This window comes from Hyperoodon ampullatus (assembly GCF_949752795.1).
Source record: "Hyperoodon ampullatus genome assembly, chromosome: 17".
Lineage (NCBI taxonomy): Eukaryota > Metazoa > Chordata > Mammalia > Artiodactyla > Ziphiidae > Hyperoodon > Hyperoodon ampullatus.
Genome location: NC_136930.1, coordinates 62890857 through 62915687, shown reverse-complemented (window position 1 = coordinate 62915687; position 24831 = coordinate 62890857). Strand labels below are relative to the sequence as shown.

At 45.3% G+C, this 24831-nt stretch overlaps 1 protein-coding gene across 1 annotated transcript in view; it reads right to left on the bottom strand.

The window, feature by feature from the left end:
* Nucleotides 1-24831, bottom strand: part of FER1L6 (fer-1 like family member 6) — a gene marked incomplete at both ends in the record, with an annotated part of 157764 nt that overhangs the window by 112727 nt on the left and 20206 nt on the right. The window contains 6 exons of the mRNA XM_079722359.1: nt 2950-3012; nt 7324-7455; nt 7552-7606; nt 10788-10908; nt 16064-16136; nt 20038-20080. Of these exons, the coding sequence (XP_079578485.1) occupies nt 2950-3012; nt 7324-7455; nt 7552-7606; nt 10788-10908; nt 16064-16136; nt 20038-20080 (487 nt within the window). The remainder of the gene's footprint in view (nt 1-2949; nt 3013-7323; nt 7456-7551; nt 7607-10787; nt 10909-16063; nt 16137-20037; nt 20081-24831) is intronic.

The following is a 24831-nucleotide window of genomic DNA, read 5'->3' as shown; positions in this document are numbered from 1 at the left end:
GTTAATGAGTGATTGACTAATTGAATGATGGATGAGTGAGAGACTTTCGTAGCTTCTGAACAGATCCTTTTGAAAGAGGCAGTAAGAAACAATACATTCAATAGATTTCCAAAAATGAAGAAAATGAGAGCCCTTCCCAGCTCCCTTCCCACTCTTCCTCCCTTGTCCAAAGTTTGCAAGGGTGTTGGAGAACAAAGGGGAAGTAAGGACAGTTTGGCTTCAGTTGAGGAGCTATTTAAGTCCACAGGCACAAAACTCACCTCAAACCCCTCATGCTTAGAGCTGCTACTGCAGCTTCCCAAAGCCCTGAGCAAGAACACGAGCTTTACTCAAGCTCTCTTCTCAGATCAAAGGCTTCTTGGTCCCTGTGGGCATAATGAGCCAGAGCCCCAGACGGATTTTTATTTATTTATTTATTTATTTATTTATTTATTTATTTAGTGCGGTACGCGGGCCTCTCACTGTTGTGGCCGCTCCCGTTGCGAAGCACAGGCTCCGGACGCGTAGGCTCAGCGGCCATGGCTCATGGGCCCAGCCGCTCCGCAGCATGTGGGATCTTCCCGGACCGGGGCACAAACCCATGTCCCCTGCATCGGCAGGCGGACTCTCAACCACTGCGCCACCAGGGAAGCCCCAGACGGATTTTTAAATAACAGGAGGCCTCCTCAAATCATCCACCCAGTGTGAGCACCAGGCAATGCTGGTGTGGTCAAGCATTAGGTTACAAGGACAAGGGCATCTCACACACAGAGAGAAGGTGGCCCTGCATGCCTGGGGCCACTGTCAAGGGAAGGTGGTCTTTGGCACCACCAGGGTCTGCTACAGCCTGGCTGTCCCAACAGCATTTGCTTACAGCACTGGCCCACTTCTCTCACATGGAATTTTTTCTGGACATGCTAACTTTTGGTTCATGGACTAACAGAAAACATATTAAACACTCCCTTTTCAAGGGTAGTTTTCCCTTTAAAATCTTCAGTCTCTATCCCCAAGTGTCTTTTAGGGAGACCAAAGTATTCTTTTCTTCCAAGTGAGAAGAACAGAGATAGGCAATACCAGCTTTGATCCTCTGCTAAAAATCCACTTGCCCCGCAGCGAGTCATGACCCTTGTCTATGATGCCATATAAAACCTAGCTATTGGACTTCCCTGGTGGCGCAGTGGTTAAGAATCCTCCTGCCAATGCAGGGGACGTGGATTCCATCCCTGGTCCAGGAAGATCCCACATGCCGCGGAGCAACTAATCCCATATTCCACAGCTACTGAGCCTGCACTCCAGAGCCCGCAAGCCACAACTACTGAGCCCACGTGCCACAACTACCAAAGCACACGCACCTAGAGCCTGTGCTCCGCAGCAAGAGAAGCCACCACAGTGAGAAGCTCCGCACCTCAACGAAGAGTAGCCACCGCTCGCTGCAACTAGAGAAAGCCCACACGCAGCAACAAAGACCCAATGCAGCCAAAAAGTAATTAATTAAAAAAAACCCTAGCTATTAACTATTCATCTGCACTCTAGACAGTCCCCTAGGAGCCTGTTATAAAGCCGATCCCACAAACAGGTGGTTGCCTGAGTGATGCAATGAGACATCCTGGGCAATGTCCCAGGTCCTGAAATATCTTCTCACCACCTGTCATCACGCCTGAAATTCATGTGTGAAGAATGTTTGGGTCCTAGTGACTTTTTATTCCTCAAGAGTCACATTCTTCAAGTACCCCCGGGAAAGAGAATATCATGATTCCACTATTACCTAAGCCTTAATGTACGACTTATATATAATATACATTCATATAATGTAATGTAGTATAATATAGTATAATTTATATAATAGAGATTGAGTGGGTGATAATGATAGGTAAGGAAGTCTTCAAGACAAGTTTTGCCATCTTCGTAACTCTGCTCAGGGTTGGTGTCACTGTTCAAAACATTTCCTCATTCTCCACACATCTTACGTTGTCACATACAGTAGGAATTCTGTTCTTTCAGAATTTACTGGGGAGAGAGCACCTACCCTTCAACCCCCCTGCCCATCCCCACCACACTAAGGCATACACACCCCCACTGTGCGCTTCATGGGAGAAGCAGAGATTTCTCAGACTGGTGAGATGGATGCAATCAGCCATCCGCAGCTCTCTGTTCCTTTACTGAGTGGTGTGATGTGAAGTTGGCAGTGATCCCGGTTGGCCTGCCCTACCCTCATTTGGACTAATGCGGCTTCAACACGGGCACTTTCCTTCTCATTCCTGCCCTCTACAGGGTGGGCCAACCTAGTAAGGCACCTGTGTGGACCAGGAAGCTCTCTCCATCTCTACTCCTCAGACTTGATCTGTGGAGACAGGAAATCACCCGCAGGGCTGAGGAAGGCTCTTTGTAGCAGACCCGACCCGCCGTGGGCAGGTCCTGATGTTTACACTCAGAGACAACTATTAAGACTCCAAATGGCAACCACTTGCTCCAAATCACATTTTCCGGCTCAGCATTATGGATATATTGGGTTGCTTCCTGCTTCTTGTTCCTATTTCTCTATTTATTACCAAATAGGAGGGGAATGGGGGGTGTGACTAATTATTATTAGTGTGGCTATCACCCCAAGAGAGAAATACTAACATTTGCTTGATAAAAAGAAAGAAATCAACTCAAAATGGCAATCTATTAAGATGTCATTTATACTTCACATATATATTTCACATTCCCACATTAGTCAGCTACACAATGGCTTGATGGTAGCTTACAACTTGCTTCCAGCAAGTATAGAACCTTTCTTGAGTCTGTTTTCCTTCCCAGATGCCTCTGCACGGATTATTTCAAGTTCTATTCTGTTGGTTGCAAGCTCAACAACCCACACTCACACTCCTGAATCTATTCATTCCTAAACAACTGAGCTGCCCTAGAGAGTTCCCAAAGCCTAGAATCTCTTCCACCTCCCCTCACTCCCACCAGCAATGATATACTTACTGAGATTTTGATGATCTTGTCAAAAAGATGCAATTGGGGCCCAATGAAGTCGAAGACAAAGTACTGGAAAACATAAAGTTCATTCTGACCATAAATTCCTGGCTTGCACGTAAGAACTCTGTTCTTGGAATAGATTTAGATCTGCATTTTTCTAACAAATTGCTGCAAGGTTGTCAATGACATAACTGTATCATCAATTGATTGGCCCTCCCCTACTGAAAGTCATTGAATTTGTTTTCAATTTTTTTCAAATAGAAAAAGAAAGTATCACCAATTACATCTTTACACAACATATTTGTAAGTTTTCCTCTAAAATGGACATGAGAATTGGAATTGTTGGGTCATGGCTTGTGTGCCTGTAAATTTTTAGTAGCTAGCATAAAACTTTTTTCCAAAGGAGCTAAGCCATTTTACATTCCCACTGGCAGCATATGAAAATAGCCATTCCCTTGCCAACCCTTGAACTTTCAATTCTTTTACATTTATCTATCTATCTATCTACCTATCTATCTATTTGTTGCCTATATATAATGATGAGTGAAAGTATATCACAGTGTGGTTTTAATTTGGAGTGAACTTGATTAAAATCTGATTTTCTCAGGATTTTTCAGCTTCAAACATCCCTGTGAAATTCCCAAGACTGACCAGGGAAAGAATGAAAAGAAATTATGGGCAAGGGAGATTTCTAATTTGAGGAAAGCAATTGAATTCTAGAGTTGAAGAAAATATATAGACTGCTCTCCATATTCTACAGTTAAAGAGACTGAAGATGAAAGAATTTAAAAGACATGTCTGGAGTCATATAGCTAGTTATCGCTGGGCTGGGGGCCAAAGCTGAGTTCTCCTGAAGTTACTATAAAAGGAATTCAAGTGTTAGATGTTTCACCATTGGAACTTTATTTAGTGCCTCCCAAATGTGAGGTAGGAGGCTCCTCATGTAGAAAACTGGTGTAGTGCTTTGCTGTGGGTTGTGTGTTTTGAGGACTGATAGGGTTGGGGGAGGCTGGTAGGAAGTTGTTTCATGGATTGTTTTGTGTTTGAGCTGCAAGATGGAGGAATGACACAAGGACATTAAAGACGAAAATGACAGCAGTAGGAAAGGGAGAAGTGATCACTAACAGCCTGCTGTTAAAGGCAACACAGAAAAACCAAAATGTGAAAGCTGAAAGATGTCATCATATACCAAAATAAGAGACGTTCAAAATGGCCGTTCTTCAATATCAATGAAAAGTTACGTTATGTTCAGTGTCTCCTGTTTAAGAGAACAGGAAACTATGTATTACATTTCAGGAAGTTTTTCATATATATATTCAAACTTTTTAAGAGCTTCGGTGTTCAGAATTTCTTTTATGTCCAAAACACTTGCATGAAGTTCTTCATTCTCTGGTGTATGAGATGCGGGGGTTCCTTTGGACCAATAAATTAGTTCTAATGTTTATTGCCTTCCACTGAGTTTCACATACAGTATTTCAGATTTAGCTGCCTCATATATGTTCCCTGGACCTCTGAACCCACACACATTTTTCTAGCTGGTAAATATTCCCCAGCCTCTACTAACTGGTTCCTTCAACATCTGATGACCTTTGGGCTTGAAAAATTAGGGTCCAAATCTGTAACAAAGATTTTTAATTCCACTTCTTTGTTTTTTACTTGATTTCCCAATGATTACACTTAGCCTAGTTGAATGTCATTTAGATCCAGGACTTGTATGCACAAAGCAAACATTAATATAATCGTCAACAAATCTATAGAGCTTTGCAGTTTTAAAGCATTTTCATGCACGTTATTTCATATCACATTCAGGCCGAAAGATGTTATGGAGGTGAAGCATAGAACAGAAAGGAGAAAACTGTCACTTAAACACATCGTAAAAGTCTCAGAGGCGAAAATGATAAAGAGGAAAGGAGTTAACAGCTCAAAGTTGATTTGGGAATTTTCTATATATTTTATTATGCATACTCTCTCTGCCTGCCTTTTCAATTACCACTCTCATTAAAAAATTAATTAAAGGGCTTCCCTGGTGGCGCAGTGGTTGAGAGTCCGCCTGCCTATGCAGGGGACACGGGTTCGTGCCCCGGTGCAGGAGGATCCCACATGCTGCGGAGCAGCTGGGCCTGTGAGCCATGGCCGCTGAGCCTGCGCGTCCGGAGCCTGTGCTCTGCAACGGGAGAGGCCACAACAGTGAGAGGCCCACGCACCGCAAAAAAAAAAAAAAAAAAAAAAAAAAAAAAATTAATTAAGAGTTTACTGCATTTTTTGACAATTCATGGTGTTGAAGTGCCTCGGGGTGAACAAGTACTCTTGCACACTGTTAGTTGGAGTACAAATTGTTACCTTTTTGGAGGGCAATGTGCTCATATCCAATTTTAAATGCATATACTCTTCACCCTAGTTATGCCATTTAAATATTATAAGTAGTATCCAAAGGCTGAAAAAAATTTTAATATCCATCAATGAGAGATCGGTGTAGTAAATTATAATATATCAATGCAATGGAAAACTCTACAGCAAAGAAGGAAAAATGAGATTGAACTATATGTCTTTTATATATATATATATAAATTTATTTATTTACTTTTTTTTTTTTTGGGCTGTGTTGGGTCTTTGTTGCTGCCCATGGGCTTTCTCTAGTTGCAGCGAGCGGGGGCTTCTCTTCGTTGTGGTGCATGGGCTTTTCATTGTGGTGGCTTCTCTTATTGTGGAACACGGGCTCTAGGCATGCGGGCTTCAGTAATTGTGGCTCATGGTCTCTAGAGCACAGGCTTAGTAGCTGTGGCACACGGGCTTAGTTGCTCCGCAGCATGTGGGATCTTCCCGAACCAGGGCTCGAACCTGTGTCCCCTGCATTGGCAGGAGGATTCTCAACCACTGCACCACCAGGCAAGCCCTGAACTATATGTCTAGATACAGACTAATCTCCAAGATACATTGTTTTGTGAAAAGACCGAGGTCCAGGACAGTGTGTATAGAATGCTACCATTTGGCTACAGTATCTGTTTGTATTCTTATGCAGGCCTCGAATATCTCTGCAAAGGATACACAAATGCCTGGGGAGAATGGCTGTCTCCAGGGAGGGGCACTAAGGGATTAGATAGAGATCAAAGATCAGGGGGAAACACATATATCGTATATATTTTCACATATATCATTTTAAACTCTGTATCTCTGACCATTTTTAAAAACTGTTGAATCTTTTTATTTAAAAACAAGAATTTAGTGTGTATAAATTTAGAAGCTTTGTGTCTCTCTTTGATGCTTTCCTTTACAATTTTTGCGCTGCTTAGAAAAATACCACCGTTGTACCTTCCAACACAGCTTGCCTATTTCAAAATTAATAATTAAATTTTCAATGTTTCTGCTATGCAAAAGAATGTATATCTTCTCCCTAACCAGCACAGTTATTGAATATAAACTCAGAGCTTATGACAGATGAAGATGAGTTTATAAGAAATTGGTACAAGCACTATGGAAAACAGTATGGAGGTTCCTTAAAAAATTAAAAACAGAACTACCATAGGATCCAGCAATTCTACTTCTGAGTATCTGAATAAAACAAATACACTAATTTGAAAATGTATATGCATCCCTATGTTCATTGCAGCATTATTTACAATAGCCAAGATATGGAAGCAACCTAAGTGTCCATCAACAGATGAATGGATAAAGAAAATGGGGTACATATACACAATAGAATATTTCTCAATCATAGAAAATACTGAAATCTTGCCATTTGCGATAGCATGGGTGGAACTGGCGGGTAGTATGCTAAGTGAAATAAGTCAGATGGAGAAAGAGAAATACCATATGATTTCACTTATATGTGGAATCTAAAAAACAAAACAAAGGAACAACGTACAAAACAGAAACAGACTCACAAATACAAAGAACAAATTGGTGTTTGCCAGAGGGCAGGGGTGTTGGGGGGATGTGTGAAATAGGTGAAGGGGACTAAGAGGTATAAACTACCAGCTATAAAGTAAATAAGTCACAGGGATGTAAAGCACAGCACAGAAAATATAGTCAATAATATTGTAATAACTTTGTATGGTGACAGATGGTAATCAGACTTACTGCGGTGATCATTTCATAATGTATTAAAAAATTGCATTACTATGTTGTACACCTAAAACTAATATGATATTGTAAGTCAGTTATACTCCAGTAAATATTTTTTTAAAGAAATAAGAAAATGGATCTATTGAAAACACAGCAATGAATTCAATATCAGGAGGAATTCCTTGCCTCTCCTTTCCACTGTCTGTTAAATTTTGTAAGGTGGCTCCGCGTTAGCTTTTCTATTTGACTGAAGAATGCTGCAGAGTGGTGGTGAAGAGTGTGCTGGTGGAGAGGAAGTTGGGGACCTCCGTGACTTACTTCATTGTAAAATGGGCTGTTGGTTCCTTCCTTCACTGTGCTTTGCTTCTTCTCATCCCCAATTTCAATGATCACAACTGGGTTGATGTTCTCACCCACCAGCTGGTGGGCCTCAGTGATGTTTATGGCAATCTACAACACAAAGCAGCATGTACACACTCTGGGTCTGACTGTTCATTCACACAAGAAGAGCTGGGGGAGGCTTGGTAGGAAGAGCTCATCACTTACTTGGTAATTTTGGGATCTGACCTCCCCATCGTGGATCTTAGTCAACAGTTTTGATCTATTGAAAGAAAGTTTAACATATTTGTTTCATTAGGTAAGAACCTACCTTAGATCCATAAGCCGTGATAATATTTTCCCAGGTATTTCCACATGCTTTTATTTATATCACATATTCTCTCTCCATCTCTGGAGGAGATAAGTATAGATGGACACATGACTTAACCTCTCTATGACTCAGTTTTCCCATCCTAAAAAATGGCACTAGGGGCTTCCCTGGTGGTGCAGTGGTTGAGAGTCCGCCTGCCGATGCAGGGGACACGGGTTTGTGCCCCGGTCCGGGAGGATCCCACATGCCGCGGAGTGGCTGGGCCCGTGAGCCATGGTCGCTGGGCCTGCGCGTCCGGAGCCTGTGCTCCACAACGGGAGAGGCCACAACAGTGAGAGGCCCGCGTACCGCAAAAAAAAAAAAAAAAAAAAGGCACTAATAATAGCCCTTACCACAAGCAGTGATTGCTACAAGTAAAAGATGTAAGACATAGAAAGGTTTAACCCAGTTCCTGGCAAGACTACATGTCAATTCTTATTGTGAGCATGATTATCAGTATCATTTATTTTTTATTATACAGAATGAGAAACTGAGATGCCTCAGCAAATCAGTGGCAGAGCTGGGTCTAAATAAGGATCTCCCTAATCTGCTGTCTGATCCTATCCAGAGGACCAATTTGCCACTTCTGGTAAATATAGCAATTCTGAGTTTCGTGATTGCTTTTGAAAAAAAAAAGAAAATTGGTAAAAAAGAAAATTGCAAAGAATGACCAAGATGTCATCTCAGCGAGGTTTCACATTCCAGGGGATTTCATTGATCTGGACTGTCATGAGTAATTGAAAACAGATGTGCAACACCTGGGCATCTAGAAATTGGATAATAACATAAAGAGGTGAAGAATCCCTGTTGCCACAGAAGCAGCAATTGGTGGGATGTAAACTGAGCTCGAGTTCCTATTGAATTTTATTCGCTTGCCTTCTAGCAATACTGCTGCATTTGACTTCATTCCATTTCTGCTGATTATAATTGAGTCCAGTAGAGAACAGAGTAAACTAGTAAAAGTCTCAAGGCTTTGGAGTCAGGCCGATCTGAATTAGAATATTTGTTTTCCCCAATTTTGTGATATTAGCCTTAATTTCTTCATCTAAAAATAGAAATAGTAATTTCTACCACATAGGGTTGCTTTTAGGATTAAAAGAAATATTGCATGTAGGAAAGGGTAGATATCAAAGGGTATCTGTTCATCAATAAAACGGCAAACCTGTACTGACCATTTACCATGTGAAAGCTCTGTGCTAGTCTCAGAGGAAAAACAAACATGAACAAGCCATCATCTTGGTCCTTGCAGAGCTAGCAAGCTATCCAAGGGAGAGAGGACCAAAGCAGATAAAGGGAGAACTATTAAGTGTAAGACATGTCGTAGAAAAAAATGTGATAGAACTTCAGAGAAGAGAGAAATTTGTGAGAGCCGAAGTAAGCAACAAAGACATCACTACAGAGGTCAGATTTGAATTGAACATTGGTAGGTGGGTGGAACTTTAATTGATGGAGGATGCACTGGCCAGGAGAAAGAAAAAGGCTAGTACTTCTTCCTTCTCTTTCTCTTGCCTTCCTCCACTAATTCTATGCTATTATCTTAGTGGAATAAATGGCAAAGGATCCATTAAAGGATATTAAAAAATAACTGAAGTCCTGATTCTGGGGTTTGGGGGTGGTAGTTGTCATGGTGCCGTGTAGGGGGAAGGAGACATTGCAGTGAGTATGAGTGTACAAGCTTCACACCTTCTGTTAAGGGTCAAGCTCTGAGCTATCACCTTTTCTGATTTCCGTCTGTCTCCCGCCCCCTGCCCCCCTCCCCTTACATACATACACTGTGTACCATCCTGTCACAGCCCAGTAGTACCACCTCAGGATGTGCCACACAAGGAAGCACTAATTTGCCCTACTGATAATAACAGCTCTGAGTGGAAAAGGAAGGGATGGCATGAGGAATTATCATTAGTAAGAAATTGACATAAACAAATATGGTAGACTGAAAGTATTGATAGCCCCAGTTAATGGCTTCCTTGTATCCAGGACTTCTACCCTGTAACTCGTAATCTCCTCTTGCTGTGACATGGGCTAGACTTGTGACTTGCATTGGCTGACAGAATGCAGCAGAAATGACTTTTGCCAATTCCAAGCCCGGGCTCAAGAGATCTTGTGTACTTCCACTTTCTCTCCTGGAACCCTGCCATCACCACCATTGGAATAAGCTTGGAGTAGCCTGCTGGAGGATCTAATACTGTATGGAGGAGAGGCCAGTGGTCCCAGGTAAAGCAATACTGGACCAGCCCACCAGCAACCAACAGTCAAACTAAAATCAGCAGAACTGCCAAATGACAACAGACACATCAGTCATATACCTGTGACTATCTGGAACCAGTAAAACTACCCAAACTAACCCACAGACTCATGAACAATGATAAGTGCTTATATTAAGCCACTGGGCTTAGGGGTTATTTGTTACACACCTATAGCTAACTGATACAACAAATTGCATGCAGAAGGCCAGTTTGTTCTGACTTTTTGTTGGGTAGTATAAGAACCACTTTTTCATTTGGGACAAACACAAAGCCAAGACATCTAGCATCTTGATGAATTAAAGAGCAGGTGAGGGACAGCACCTGGTTCTGTCTCCTGTTGCTGCTGTCATTCCTGAGCAATGAGGGACATGAATACCTTAACTCAGGAAATTTAAGACTAGACGTTGGTAGAGCCGGGACCCTGGCCAGCACTGCCATAGAGAAAGTAGAGGAGACAAAACACTCAGTCTTCCTGCCTCAGACCTTCAGCTTCTGTAGATGGTGACTAGGTGTTATTCTCTGTTCTCCCAGAGCCTGCAGGAGTACCTGGCAGAGGGGAGGTGCTAGCAAATGTGTGCTGATTGCCTGTATCAATACTGTACCTTCGGGCTTCCCTGGTGGCGCAGTGGTTGAGAGTCCGCCTGCCGATGCAGGGGACACGGGTTCGTGCCCCGGTCTGGGAAGATCCCACATGCCGCGGAGCGGCTGGGCCTGTGAGCGATGGCCGCTGAGCCTGCGCGTCCGGAGCCTGTGCTCCGCAACGGGAGAGGCCACAACAGTGAGAGGCCCATGTACCGCAAAAAAACAAAAAATAAAAAAAATTAAAAAAAAAGAAAAAAATACTGTACCTTCTCTTTGGAGGATCTGAGGGGACAGGAGAGATGGAAGCATTGTCAGAAATCAAATCTCCTCCCAGGCCTTCCTGGTGAGAAAGCCCCTCCTGTGGTGCTTCTGCTTCACCTTGACCATCTAGAAAAGCAAACAAAAGGGACAGATCTATTAAATATAACACACCGTGGCAATATGAGCCTCAACTCTGTGTCCAGGCTACGCCAGTCACCACCGTAAGGCATGCAAGGACTGGTCAAAGACAGTCCTTGACCGCATGGACCTTAACATCTTATTGGCAGAAAAGCCAGACACATACTATGTATCTTCTGTTTCCATAAAAGAGAGAGAAGGGGCTTCCCTGGTGGCGCAGTGGTTGAGAGTCCACCTGCCGATGCAGGGGACACGGGTTCGTGCCCCGGTCCGGGAGGATCCCGCATGCCGCGGAGTGGCTGGGCCCGTGAGCCATGGCCACTGAGCCTGTGCGTCCGGAGCCTGTGCTCCGCAACGGGAGAGACCACAGCAGTGAGAGACCCGCCTACCGGAAAAAAAAAAAAAAAGAGAGAGGAGTAGATTTGTATGCCTGGTATTTGGAATTGTGGATTATGAATTTAAAGATATGCTTTCAAGTCATGACCTTGTCACACTGACTTTAGACAACTAATTTATTCCCTCTAAACCTCATTAGCAAAATGTAGTGTGAATCACCTGAGAAGCTGTTAAAATGCAGATTCTGATTCAGTAGGTCTGGGGTGGGGCCCAAGATCCTGCATTTCTAAAAGCAAGGTCCCAGGTGAGGCCATTTTGGCTGTCTGAGGGCTAGTTTTGAGTAGCAAGGTGTCATAGGTTGAATAATGTTCCCCAAAGAGATCAGATCCTAATCTCTTTTCATAAATCTAATTTTATACTGAACTTCAATATACAACACAAGTGTGCTGACACAAGTATGTGGAATGCAGGGCTGGGGACCTCCTGCCAACCTCACCACCACCCTCTTCGGGCACCCCTAAAGCCATTTCTTAGAACCCTGGGATCCATGGGACTCAACTGGTAAACTTGTCAATTTAGTAAGCTCTAAACCCCTTCCGGCTTTGATATCTTTTGGTTCTCTGATATTTATCAGTGAACCAAGCTAAACAGAACCGAGTCAGAAGACAGGCGGAATAACGCAGCCCATGATGCCACAGGAGCTCGTGGACATGGGGCTCATAGGTGTTCAGTAGTCACAGAAAGGATGACTGAATGCGTGCAGCCTGCTCTGACCCTTCTCTCACTCGGGAAACAAAAGAAAAGGCCAGCTTGCAAAGAGCCCAGAAGGAATGCCAGTGCCTGACTGCGCGCCTTGAAGCATGAAGAGGAACTGAAGCCTTGCTCCCAGCCTTGACCACAAGGGCCTCAAGAATGAGGAGCAGGGCTTCCCTGGTGGTGCAGTGGTTGAGAGTCCGTCTGCCAATGCAGGGGACACGGGTTCGAGCCCTGGTCTGGGAAGATCCCACATGCCACGGAGCAACTGGGCCCGTGAGCCACAATTACTGAGCCTGCGCGTCTGAAGCCTGTGCTCCGCAACAAGAGAGGCCGCGATAGTGAGAGGCCCGCACACTGCGATGAAGAGTGGCCCCTGCTCGCCACAACTAGAGAAAGCCTTCGCACAGAAACGAAGACCCAACACAGCCAAAAATAAAATAAATTTTTTTTAAAAAATGAGAAGCAACTGTTAGAGAATCAGGTTTACAGTGAACATTCTTAGGTACCTTATACATGCCAGAAACTGGGCTAGGTTAGATGTTCAGGATGGAGGAATTAACAAAACGTGGACCCCTCCCTCTAGGGGTTTACGTGCTGGAGGGTGAGACTGGCCTGCAGGCAGGAGGGCAGTCAGCTAAAGCGTCATCCATAGCTAATTCATTCATTGATTGATTCATTCATTCTGTTCTCTCCGATCTACTCACCAAGGAGCTCCACTGCAACCTTCTTTAAAAAAAAAAAAAATCATGTTTCTCTTTTGAAAACCCTCCATAGCTTTCCACTGCACTTAGAATAAATCCAAAGTCCACATGCAACTCTAATTCCCTGTCCTACCTGACTGCCGTCTCCTCCTCCTGGCCTACCTGCCCCCCGGCCCTACCCTCAGTGCTTTCTGGTCACACAGGTGACTTCCATCCCTTCTAACAAGCTCTCTCCTGCTTGGAGTCTTTCTTCACAGGCAGCCCTCCACCTGAGCTGCTCTGCCTGCCCACCCCTCGGGGGCTCACCCTCGATGCTGTAACTTAACTATTACCCCCCCGCTCTGGGAGCCCCTCCCAGACCACACTAAAAGAGATCCCCCAATAGTCTCCATGTAAGCACATTGTCTATTTTCTTTACAGCACTTTTCTCCACTTGTAATGCAGTTACTGCATCAGGGTCCCCATGGATAACAGATGGCCCATCCAGAGCAGGATGACTTGAGGACTTTTTACAAAGGCGTGGGTGTAGGAGAACCACAAAGGGTCGTACAGCTATCTTTGGCTATGGCAGCCAAGCTGACACCATGTGGAGGCCCCCAACATGAGGAGAGAGAACAGTTACCAGAACGTGGAAGGAGAGGAAGTCGGGTCTAGTCGGCTTTCCTAGGACGAGGGGCACCCATCCTCCAGTTGAGGGACACATCCAGCCACTGGGTCCTGACCTCACGCTCCTTCCTCCCCCAGACCTCCTGCTGGGGCACCCCCTTGGGGAAGGGACCTGGGTTGTGCATCCCTAGAGGTCAGCCTCCTGGGACAGAGAAGAGGTGGACAAGGGTGGAAAATAGATCTGGAGGGGCAAACGGAAGAATCCTCCACAGGGCTGTCTTCCTTCTAAACTATCCAATGTCACCACTACATACCCAGAACCGAGCACAGGACCCTACGCTCAGCAGACATTCTATTAATATTTGTTTATTATAAATGAATGAATGATGATCATGAGAGGTACCCAACAACTACTCGCTGGGTAGCTAATTAATGGATGGGTCAGGGTCATTGGAATTTTATGAAATTAAGGCATAGCCATTATGTCTCAAAATACACAGATGTAAGAGCCACAGACTTTGAGAATCTCTAAACATTTCACCCAGAAAAGTCCTAACTTCCCCAGTCAGGCCAAGAAGGAAAGACCAGTTTGCACTAAGTTCTGTAGACCTTGTTTTCGCCGTCTCCCACAGGGTCAGCCCCTGGCCAGCAGGATGGATGCTATTTCCTTTTAGGAGGGGCCTGACTCCTCTCCGCCCTGTTTGCTCTGTGGGCTGAAGACTCTAATTAAAATGAGCCCCGGGGAGCCAGCTCCTCTGAAACGCTGTGGTCGGCTGCCCTAAATCTCCACCAGCTTGTTCTTTCCCCGCTGCGCAGTCAGTAAGGGCTCCTAACTGGAGGCTGACCCACGGGGTAGGAGAGCCTGGGCTCTGGTGTAAGACTGACGCAGCCTCAGGAGCCAGCTTCTGCACCTATTGGTTGTGTGACTTTTTTTTTTTTTTTTTTTTTTGCGATACGCGGGCCTCTCACTGCTGTGGCCTCTCCCATTGCGGAGCACAGGCTCCGGACGCGCAGGCTCAGCGGCCATGGCTCACGGGCCCAGCCGCTCCGCGGCATGTGGGATCTTCCCAGACCGGGGCACGAACCCGCGTCCCCTGCATCGGCAGGCGGACTCTCAACCACTGCACCACCAGAGAAGCCCTGGTTGTGTGACTTTTAGCAAACACTTATCTTCTCTGAACCTCTTATAAAACAGGGGCAAAGGAAACTACATTTCAGAGTCATGAATGATGTATGTAAAGTAAAAAACAGCAGGGGCTTATTCAATGTGTCATAGATACTATTTTTCATAAGGTCCTTGAAGGAAGCAACTGTGTCTTATTCAACCTTGTGTCTCCAGGACCTACTGCAGGGTCATAATTTCAAGGACACCAGGAAAGACCCCAGAGTCTTTTCTACCCAATCCCTGGTACCTTCAACTTGAGTGAATAGACAAGTACTTCTATTAAGCTTTCAGCCTTGTCTCCACCTAAACTGTAATGCCTCTCCTATCCCATCCAAGAATGACTTAATCATTACTATCAACACTTCAATATGAATGAGTCTCTGTATTTTCCCATCGTAAGATTAGGTTTTCCCTGAGGGTGAGGAGTGGAGTTGGGTGGAGGACAGGCTACAGGGCACCTGCAGGGTGAAGGATGAAGGAGCCACCCCTCCAAGGAGACGAGAGGGGTGGAAATAAAGCAGACTCACTGTTCCATTTTGGTTTAGAAATGGTCCAGAAAGCTAGCCTTGAACACGTTGCTGTCAGGACCACCCAACATAAGTTTCCAGACACCACCCCAGACCTGTCCATTGGAATCAGTTGATCATATTTGATTCAATACACAAGAGTGTCTCCCTGATACGGGGCCTGGCCTCCACTGGCACAGGTCACACTGTAACTTGGAGCTTTGCTCTGCTGGAGAAGGAATTGCCCATTCTAAGCACAGAAAGTCTGAGAGCCTGGATTTATCAATATATCCCAATGCCACTGCTTCCTGCCTCTGCACCTCCCATCCTCAAGGCTGGCTTCATGGGTCTGTGCAGCCCTGTAGGGTCCTGTGATCAGAAGGAACTCATTGCCCTTGGCCTAATGCTCTGCAGTCACCATCCAGATGTTCTTAATAAGTTCTTAACAATGGCTTTGCATTTTCATTTTTCACTGAGCCCTGCAATTCTGCAGCTGGTCTTTTCCACACTTTACTTACTCTCTCTGCATCTCTGTAACCTCATTTGTGAAACTGGGATAGCCACACCTTCTGGTAGGACGACGGAGGGGTTAAGTGAGACAGTCTATGTAAAGCCTCCCCCAGAGCAGCTGCTACCCTCCCTCTGATTTTCAAAATCTCACTTGCTTCTCCCCATGACCGCGTGGTCAGCTCAGTAGCCCACGTCATGCCCGCTTAACAAAGGGAGAAGCTGGGACTTGGAGCTGCTGGGTGACTTATCCTGGGCCACAGAGCAAATCAGGACAGAAATGGGAGCTTGAACCCTGTCACTGCCTCCTTGGGGGGAATCCTTCTGGGGTCCAGCAGGTGTCCACCCACCCTTGTGTGGCCAGGGGACCAGATGACCAGTGGCGCGGGGGCGGGGATCACTTTGGGCCCGCACTTGGGGTTGGCAGGGTCTGAAGACCCAGAAGGCAGCACAGTTCCCACCTCACTCCTCGGAGAATGAATCCCATTCTCAGCCAAGGAGGGGTCAACCCTGGAGACCTGCAGGCCCCAGGGTGGTGGTCCCTCCCCACCCCTCAAAAGACTCACCTTGGGCACCCTTGTTGGCTAGGATTAACCCCTTCTCTGCTTTCTTCTTCTTCTTCTTCAGCCCAAACATCTCCTTTCTGAAAAAAAAAAGAAAAACTAAAAAATACAGTGATAATAGCTTTGACTCATTCAGACATGTTAAGAGAAAATACACACACACACACACACACACACACACACATTGAGTTCTTCTTCTGGAAGCCGACCATCCTCCTCAACCACCCAGGATGGGCATCAAAAGACAAGCATCAGGATGATCCAACACGCTCTCCAGACTCTTACAGAAACCACAAAACCCCTTCTAAACAGAAATCATGAGGTCCACCTAGAACCACACTTAAATTAGGCATAATACAAATACTAATAACACTAGCTGTTTTGTTCTCCATTTCTCTTTACTCAGCTGTGCCAGGCACTCAAAACAAATCATATCATTTAATCATCACAGAAACCCTCTCCTATCCATCTTACAGATGAGGGGCCAAGGCCCAGAGAGGGTAAGTAAAGTTTCCAAGGTCACACAGCTCTTAAGTGTCAGAGCTACCCCTGGAACCAGGCCTGTCTGATTTTAGAGCCCAAGCTCTAACCACTGGGTCACCTGAGCAGAATGAACATCCTCTCCACAGCTGAGCTCCAGACCATTTCTAAGGTCAAGAGGCTCTGGGATTTACTAAGGTCATTCCACAAGTGCACAGCTCAGCTGACATGTAGTATATGCCCAGAATGTCAGCTATTATTATTATTATTATTATTATTTTTTTTTTTAGACTGTTTCTTTTTTTTTTTTTTTTTTTTTTTAATTTATTTATTTATTTTTGACTGTGTTGGGTCTTCGTTTCTGTGTGAGGGCTTTCTCTAGTTGTGGCAAGCGGGGGCCACTCTTCATCGCGGTGCGTGGGCCTCTCACTATCGCGGCCTCTCTTGTTGCCGAGCACAGGCTCCAGACACGCAGGCTCAGTAGTTGTGGCTCACGGGCCTAGTTGCTCTGTGGCATGTGGGATCTTCCCAGACCAGGGCTTGAACCCGTGTCCCCTGCATTAGCAGGCAGATTCTCAACCACTGCGCCACCAGGGAAGCCCCCAGCTATTATTATTATTGTGATTATTAGCCATGAACAGGAAGCTGTTTGGGGGCCTCCCTCTCAGCCCTGGAAAGGGGCCCAGTCTGTTGTTTCTAACTGACACCAGGAGTATCCTGACCCTCCGCCAGCCTGCTGAGAGCATCCCTTTCTGGAGCTGCACGGAAGGATGGAAGGTCAGAAAAAGTCCTGACTTTGAGTCAGGCAGGTTGATGGGGTGGCCTTTGGAGACGGGAAGAAGAGGAACAGGGACGGAATGGAGGAGAAGGGAGGCGAGAGCAGCAAAGGCTCGGACCCTCTCAGGGAGCATCCTGCAGTCCTGAGCAATGTGAGGACAGTGGCAGAACCACTGGAGTTTTCCATTTTGCTACATATTTAGGACTCAAGGGTGGGTGGACTGCAGTGGCCAAGATCAGGGCCTCCACAGCCAGACTGCCTGGGTGCTAATCCCAGCACCATCTTTGTGACCTTGAACAGGTCACTTAACCTCTCAAAACTCCAGGGTCCTCATGTGTAAATGAGATAACAAATGTAAAGCATTTAGCCCAGTACCTGGAACATACTAGTTGCTCAATAAATGTTAGCTATTCTTGTTATTATTTGAAGGGATAAGGTTAGAACTAATGAGAGGAAGCTACTAGGAGACATATGTCCCCTCCACTCACTTACTTATTTATTTCCTTATTTGTTTATTTATTCTTTTCATGTCCTGCCTTGATCCAGATAAGGAATTAAGGAGCCCTCCTCATTGGGGCTACCTGAACAGTGGAATGCACTGCACTGGGTGGAAGTGAGTTCCCAGTTCCTGGAGATGTGCAAGCAGAGACCTAAGGGCCACTGGTAAAAGATGTTGTAGAGGGGACACACATCAAAAGCAGGGGGCACTGGCCTAGGGGACTCCGGGGGTCCTTTGAGATCCTGAAATACAGTAGAATGATGGAAAGAATGGGTTCTAGAACCACCCAGACATGGTTGGATTGGGTAAGTCACAGCACTTCTCTGAGCCAGTTTCCCCCTGAGTACAATGGAGATAAATGACACAGTACATACTTTACAGGATTGTTGTAAGAATATAATGAGGTAAGTAAGCAAAGTGCCTAGGACAAAGCAAAGCTGTGATAAGAACATGCTTCTAAGTCTTCCAGAAATCTCAAATTCCCTTTTTTTCTGAAATTTCTGAAAGGAAATTTCCAATAATAGTTTTTGCTTTCCTGTTTTCAAAGGAGAGTTACCATGCAGAGACTCCAAGGCCAGTCCCATCCAGACCCTGAATTGCCACTGTGGTCCCCAAGGGCTCCCTGCCGTGATCATTTCACAGAGGCAGAATCCGATGTTCCTGGGAAATTGGCAAGCAGGCTCGACAGTACTTGAGAAGACTGAGTAACTTCCATCTGGAAACAGGAAGTCGCTACCAATAAATGACAGTAGCTACCGGAGGGAGACTTAAAACTCCTTTAGGAAGCTGACAGTTCATCACGGATGGCCTCAGCATTCCGAGCCCTCCCACAGGGCAGTGACTGAGGCATGGAGCATGCCACAGGCTACTGTTGTGAGCACGGGAGGGGGGAGAGATGTGTCACCTCTCGGGGTCAGGCACCCCTGCCCCTCCAAAACCAAGAGCTCCTAACCCTGCTGTCCATTAAACCCACCTAAGGAGTTCAAAATATACCAATGTCCGGAACCACCTTCAGAGATTTTTAATTGATTTGGGAGAAGAACCAGTTCTCAGGAGGTCTGCTCTAGACACAGCTCAGACCCCCTACAGAGGAAGCCAGAAACCTTCCAGTAAGGCCCAAAGAATTTGCAACCAGCTCTGCTCTCTGGGGTGGATTGATGTGTTGTTTCACAAACACACAAGGTTGTTTGCCTGAAACCCTGAGTCAGTTATCAAGGGCACTCCCAGCATGACTCCCAGCATGAAAAGGTTTCTTGATGAAAATTGATTCCTTCTCCTCAGCCCCGTGACATCCACAGTAGAGAGAGGGCACAGCTCGCCAGCCCTGAAAGATCTTGCCACTGGCAGATTGCACAGCCCAGGGTAAATTGGAGACACAAGACTCAGCTCAGGGCCCTGCTTGAATCCACCTGTTAGCTCTAGAATTTGGGGCTGGATGCTTAAATCAGATGAACATGTTTCATTCTCACATGACACAATATTTCTTATCAAATCCACAGGGTGATGTTGAAAAAGGAAACAATGCTTATACAATGTAAAACATGCTATAAAGTATTACAATGTTGATGACAAGAAAACATGCTACAATATTCCCCTGAGTGAGTTTTGAAGTTTTTAAACATGCTTTGACACTCACCAGGTACCAGGAATACCATGTTACATACATAAGCTCCTAGGATCCCCACCACGTACCACGAGGAGGATGCTATTATTATCCACTTTTACAAACAAGAGTTTGTCAGGGTTTCCAGCCAATATTTTGGGATCAACCAGTAAAGCAGGAAGACTTACCTGGTAAGTCTTCAAGGCAGTTGCCATCATACCAGCCCCCTCTCCAGTTTGCCGAGGATTCCGGCATGGGAACCTCCTGCCCCACTTCAAAAAAAGGATGGGGCTTCCCTGGTGGCGCAGTGGTTGAGAGTCCGCCTGCAGATGCAGGGGACACGGGTTCGTGCCCCGGTCCGGGAGGATCCCACATGCCACGGAGCGGCTGGGCCTGTGAGCCATGGCCTTTGAGCCTGCGCGTCCGGAGCCTGTGCTCCGCAGTGGGAGAGGCCACAACAGTGAGAGGCCCGTGTACCGCAAAAAAAATAATAATAATAAATAAAAAATAAAAAAAAATTTAAAAATAAAGGATGGAACTCTCCAGTTTAGCGTCTACTGAATCTCCTCCCAGGGCCACCCCAAGATAAGTCAAGAGACACACAGCAACCCCCATACCACCTTGGTCTCCTCAGGGTGAAAGCTACCACGACTCCGATATCTACATCCAAACAGCGAGAGCATTAAACGGTGCGCGTGTTTAACTTGCTTCCACACATCTGTTCAAGGTGGCGTTGCTCCACGTTGAGCCCAGGGCTCGCATTGCCAGGGAGGCAGCCAGCCTGGCACACAGAAGGGGGAGCCCGGCAACTAGAGTTTGGGTCTCTTCTATGACACGTTCTAACTATGTCACTGCAGCTGGCCACAGGAATTCTCGGAGCTCCAGGCTCCTCTTCTGCAGGAAGTGGTGGTACAGTTAACACTGCTTTTCTCACTGGGATATTGTGTATGTCACCTCACTGAACCCTCATGCTGAACCGCTCTAAGCTCTACAAATAGCAACTTTACTGTCATGTCCACGGCTCAGGGGAGCCGAGATCAGGAAATTGCTCACAACCATGGTCACCTTGTGGTTTTCCACTTGTGTCACCAGATTCCCCTTCTGGAATCACCTTTTCTACCTTCAGTGCAGAAGAGAAGCAGCTCAGGCCAAGAGGCCAAACACTAAGTTAATTGCATCAATGGGTGTGACCAGTACCGGCCCCTGCTACTCTCCATCCCAGATAAGAAGACTCATGTCACCTCTGCACCTCACCCTCCAGATCCACTCATAACATCCAGTGTGGAAAAAAATAACACTTAGGGGCTTCCCTGGTGGCACAGTGGTTAAGAATCCACCTGCCAATGCAGGGGACACAGGTTCGAGCCCCGGTCCGGGAAGATCTCACATGTCGCGGAGCAACTAAGCCCGTGCGCCACAACTACTGAGCCTGCGCTCTAGAGCCCGTGAGCCACAACTACTGAGCCCACGTGCCTAGAGCCCGTGCTCCGCCACAGGAGAAGCCACCGCAATGAGAAGCCCGTGCGCTGCAACAAAGAGTAGCCCCTGCTCACCACAACTAGAGAGAGCCCGCACGCAGCAACAAAGACCCAACGCAGCCAAAATAGATAGATAAATAAAATAAATTTATATTAAAAAAAACCAACCACTTTGATTTGTGAATTTCTTTATACGGGAACTCTTTAAAACTTTAAAAAATATATTATATTTAATAAAATTCCTTTATCAGAAGAATGGATTTGCAGGTGATCAAGTCTATCTTAAAAAACAAAACAAAATCAAGCTTTATCACCATTTTGAGGTTATCCAGAGCGCCTTGGGTAAATTTCCCATTGCCTGCTAGGAAATACCTTCTTGGGTATATGCTATCTGTGTACTCATCTTACTTATAGGACTGGCATATATTTATTAAAGACAAACCAGCAAACATAGAAACAGCCATAATGTGGGCTTTGGCAGAAGATTGTTAAAATATGAATCTATGTGACATCTTGCCTTGTCAAGACTCCGAAACATTTTTTCCTCTCTGCCCGTGATCTTCCCATTACTGCTCTCCTGATCATATCCTATTTACTTAGGGCAATGATGGCCAACTTTGGCTGTACATCAGATACATCTGAGGGAGCATTCTAAAACTATCTCCCACACTGTGGCCAGATCCCATCCCAGAGAGTCTGATTTCATTGGTCAGCACTGGGGCTGAGTTGCAGTAGTTTTTTAAGTTCCCCAGGTGATTCTAAAGTGCAGCAGGGTTGCAAACCCCTGTGGCTAAGTAGTCAGTGCCAATGAGCTGTGTTCTCAAAGACAAGGTTCTTTTTTTTTTCTTTTTTCTTTTTTTTTTTTTTTTTTGCGGTACGCGGCCCTTTCACTGTTGTGGCCTCTCCCGTTGCGGAGCACAGGCTCCGGACGTGCAGGCCCAGTGGCCATGGCTCATGGGCCTAGCCGCTCCGCGGCATGTGGGATCTTCCCGGACCGGGGCACGAACCTGTGTCCCCTGCATCGACAGGCAGACAATCAACCACTGCGCCACCAAGGAAGCCCAAGGTTCATATTTTTTAAAGGAAGTTCAAAGATAATTTTTTAACCAGAGGAACAATAAAATTTAGGAAATTCAGAGTTATTGGTGAATATATTTGGGTAGGCTGGATGAATTTTATTGTCCAACTTTAACCCCTCTTCCACCCAACCCTCATCCCAGCAATTAGCCCATGGAATTGGCCTGCCTTCTCTAATTCTGCATGGGATCAGCTCAGTCTTGATGGAACTGAGCCCTTCAGTTTAAGAGAGAAGGATCAGTCCTCTATTGGGTCCAAAGCATCCCAGGCAATGACCTGAGTAGACGGAGTACTGACCCCCAGTCTTGTGGGAACCACTTCATTCTTGCCTACTGTAATACGGACTCTCCCAGCTCATTGAGGTAAATGGATGTTTCTCTGGTAGGTCCTCTTTTGTACATTCCAGCCCCATCAGTCATGATAATGAGATTCAAATATCATCAACTCAAAGACTGTCACCGAAAACCTTGATATTTCACCTGCAAGAGTCTAGGAAATGCACCTCCAAGGATGCTAATGAATCCCACTTCCTGTGGTTTTTCTGAGACAAGGGTGGAGTCACATCGTATAGAGCCAGCCCAGGTGAAGCCAGCCTCTGACAGCCATTCAGAGATCCATCCAAAAATTCAAGGGCAAGGTGGTAGGAGGGTGCTGCTGTAGGACCGTTCCAGGAAAATGGAGACTTTTGCCTCGCATGCATCTCACCCATCCTGCAGCACACCAAAAGTGCCCACTACTGATGCCATCCCCCAAGGGTTGGAGGAGACTTTTCAACCTGTGGCCACTGGCCTTCATCCTCTCCTGCTTCTCCTCCTCTAGAGCTGAGATCAGCACATGACCAGGTTGGCTGGAAAGCAAGGAAAATAGAGAAACAAATATTGGCAGGTCATGTCACTGACTCAGGATAGTTAGGGCTGCTGGATCCCCCAGCCCCAAACTTTCTCTTTCCTGGGTCCCTAAGAAAATGTTCATTTCTCTTATTTCATCCTCTTTATATCCAGGCTACTCAGAGCCCTGGTCTCTGTTCTCCTAAAGATAAAAGGATCAACCTCTAAGCCAGAAATAGACTTATTTGGAACAAGCAGCACTCTCTCCCTATGTCCCAGCATAAATGGGTCTTCAAACTTCCACGCTTTATAGGCTTTCTGTTTTTGTTTACTCTCCAAAACTTCCTTTCCCCATATATTCCTTGATTATCTTTTGGCAGAATGAAAAGACATCCACTGGATATGGCGTCCATGGGTTAACATGACTCTCGCGTAGGGTTAAGGTCCAAGACTCCTATTCCCATGTGGTCTTCCCTTCTTTGGGTCCACCTTCCCACAGAACATTTGTATTCTACTTTCTGCTCCAACTGCCAAGTGGAAGTAAGTCACTGAGCAGGGTTTCTTCTCCCTGCAGCTGTGTGAGTAAGCCCATCTGATTTACAGCAAAGTATATGAAAACCAATCTGGACTCCGATCCATACAGCTTCCTCCAATCTACCTTTGCCAGCAATAAAGGTGATATGTTGATCCCAATTTGATGCATAAGTCTGTTTCTCCATGGGTTTTGAACATAACGGGGAAAGAGAAGGATATAGTTATAACCTCAGGAACACCAATATACTGACATAAAAATTTTGTTATAAGTGAGAATCATTCAACTCCACAATAGGTAGAGATGATCTATACGATTCCTTCTGAACCTTATTTTTTGGCGTTGTTAATAATTTAATTATTAAATTAAATAATTTGCTGTAGGATTCTTAGAGCCTTTAATATGCTGACATTCATTATGAATCTCCAAGAGGGAGGTGCAGTACTCAGATTTTTCTAAATGAATTTGACCACATCTTTATCACAAAACATCTAATAATAAACAGCACCATTTGGGATACCCAGAGAAAGAGAACCCTGACACCTTTTAGTGTTCTTTTCTCTTTTGAAACTTTTATGAGACGAGCAGTTTCCTAGTAAGAACCATTGAGGAAGTAGAGAACCCGGGACATCTCTCCCCTGCATTCCCTCCTTGCATCCACACGGCTCCTACTCTACTCTAACTGGTCTTTCTGCTTCCATTCTTTCCCCATCCTGCAAACTAGTCTCCATTCTGAAGCTATCTTTACAAACTAGAAGGGCAGTGAACTTCCTTAATATGATAAAGAATATCTACCTAAACCCTAGAGTTAATATCTTATCAATGGTAAATATTAAAAGGCTGCCCCTAGGATTAAAAAAAAATGATACAAAGATGTTTGCTGGGCTTCCCTGGTGGCGCAGTGGTTGAGAGTCCGCCTGCCGATGCAGGGGACGCGGGTTCGTGCCCCGGTCCGGGAGGATCCCACGTGCTGCGGAGCGGCTGGGCCCATGAGCCATGGCCGCTGGGCCTGCGTGTCCGGAGCCTGTGCTCCGCAATGGGAGAGGCCACAGCGGTGAGAGGCCTGCGTACCGCAAAAAAAAAAAAAAAAAAGAAAAAAGATGTTTGCTATCAGCCCTTCTATTCAACACGGTACTTGAGGCCCTCCCGTAACAGTTCAATAAAGTTTGATTAGTTGAATTAATAAGTGAATTTAGTAGATCATCTAGAAACAAGGTCAGTATACAAAAATCAATTGTACCTTTCTATACCAAAAACAAAGTATTAACTAAAATAGTAAATAAAATATATCATAATAGCATGAAAAAATTTAAAAACCTAGGAATGAATCTAAGAAATATGAGCAAGACCTCTACACTAGAAATTACAAAATAAGATTAATGAAGGGATATTCCATGCTCATGGATGGGAAAATGCAATATTGGAAAGATACAAAACCTCTCCAATGTAATAGAGATTATTATTTACTCCACCCACTTGTGAAAATTTTTCAGTCAT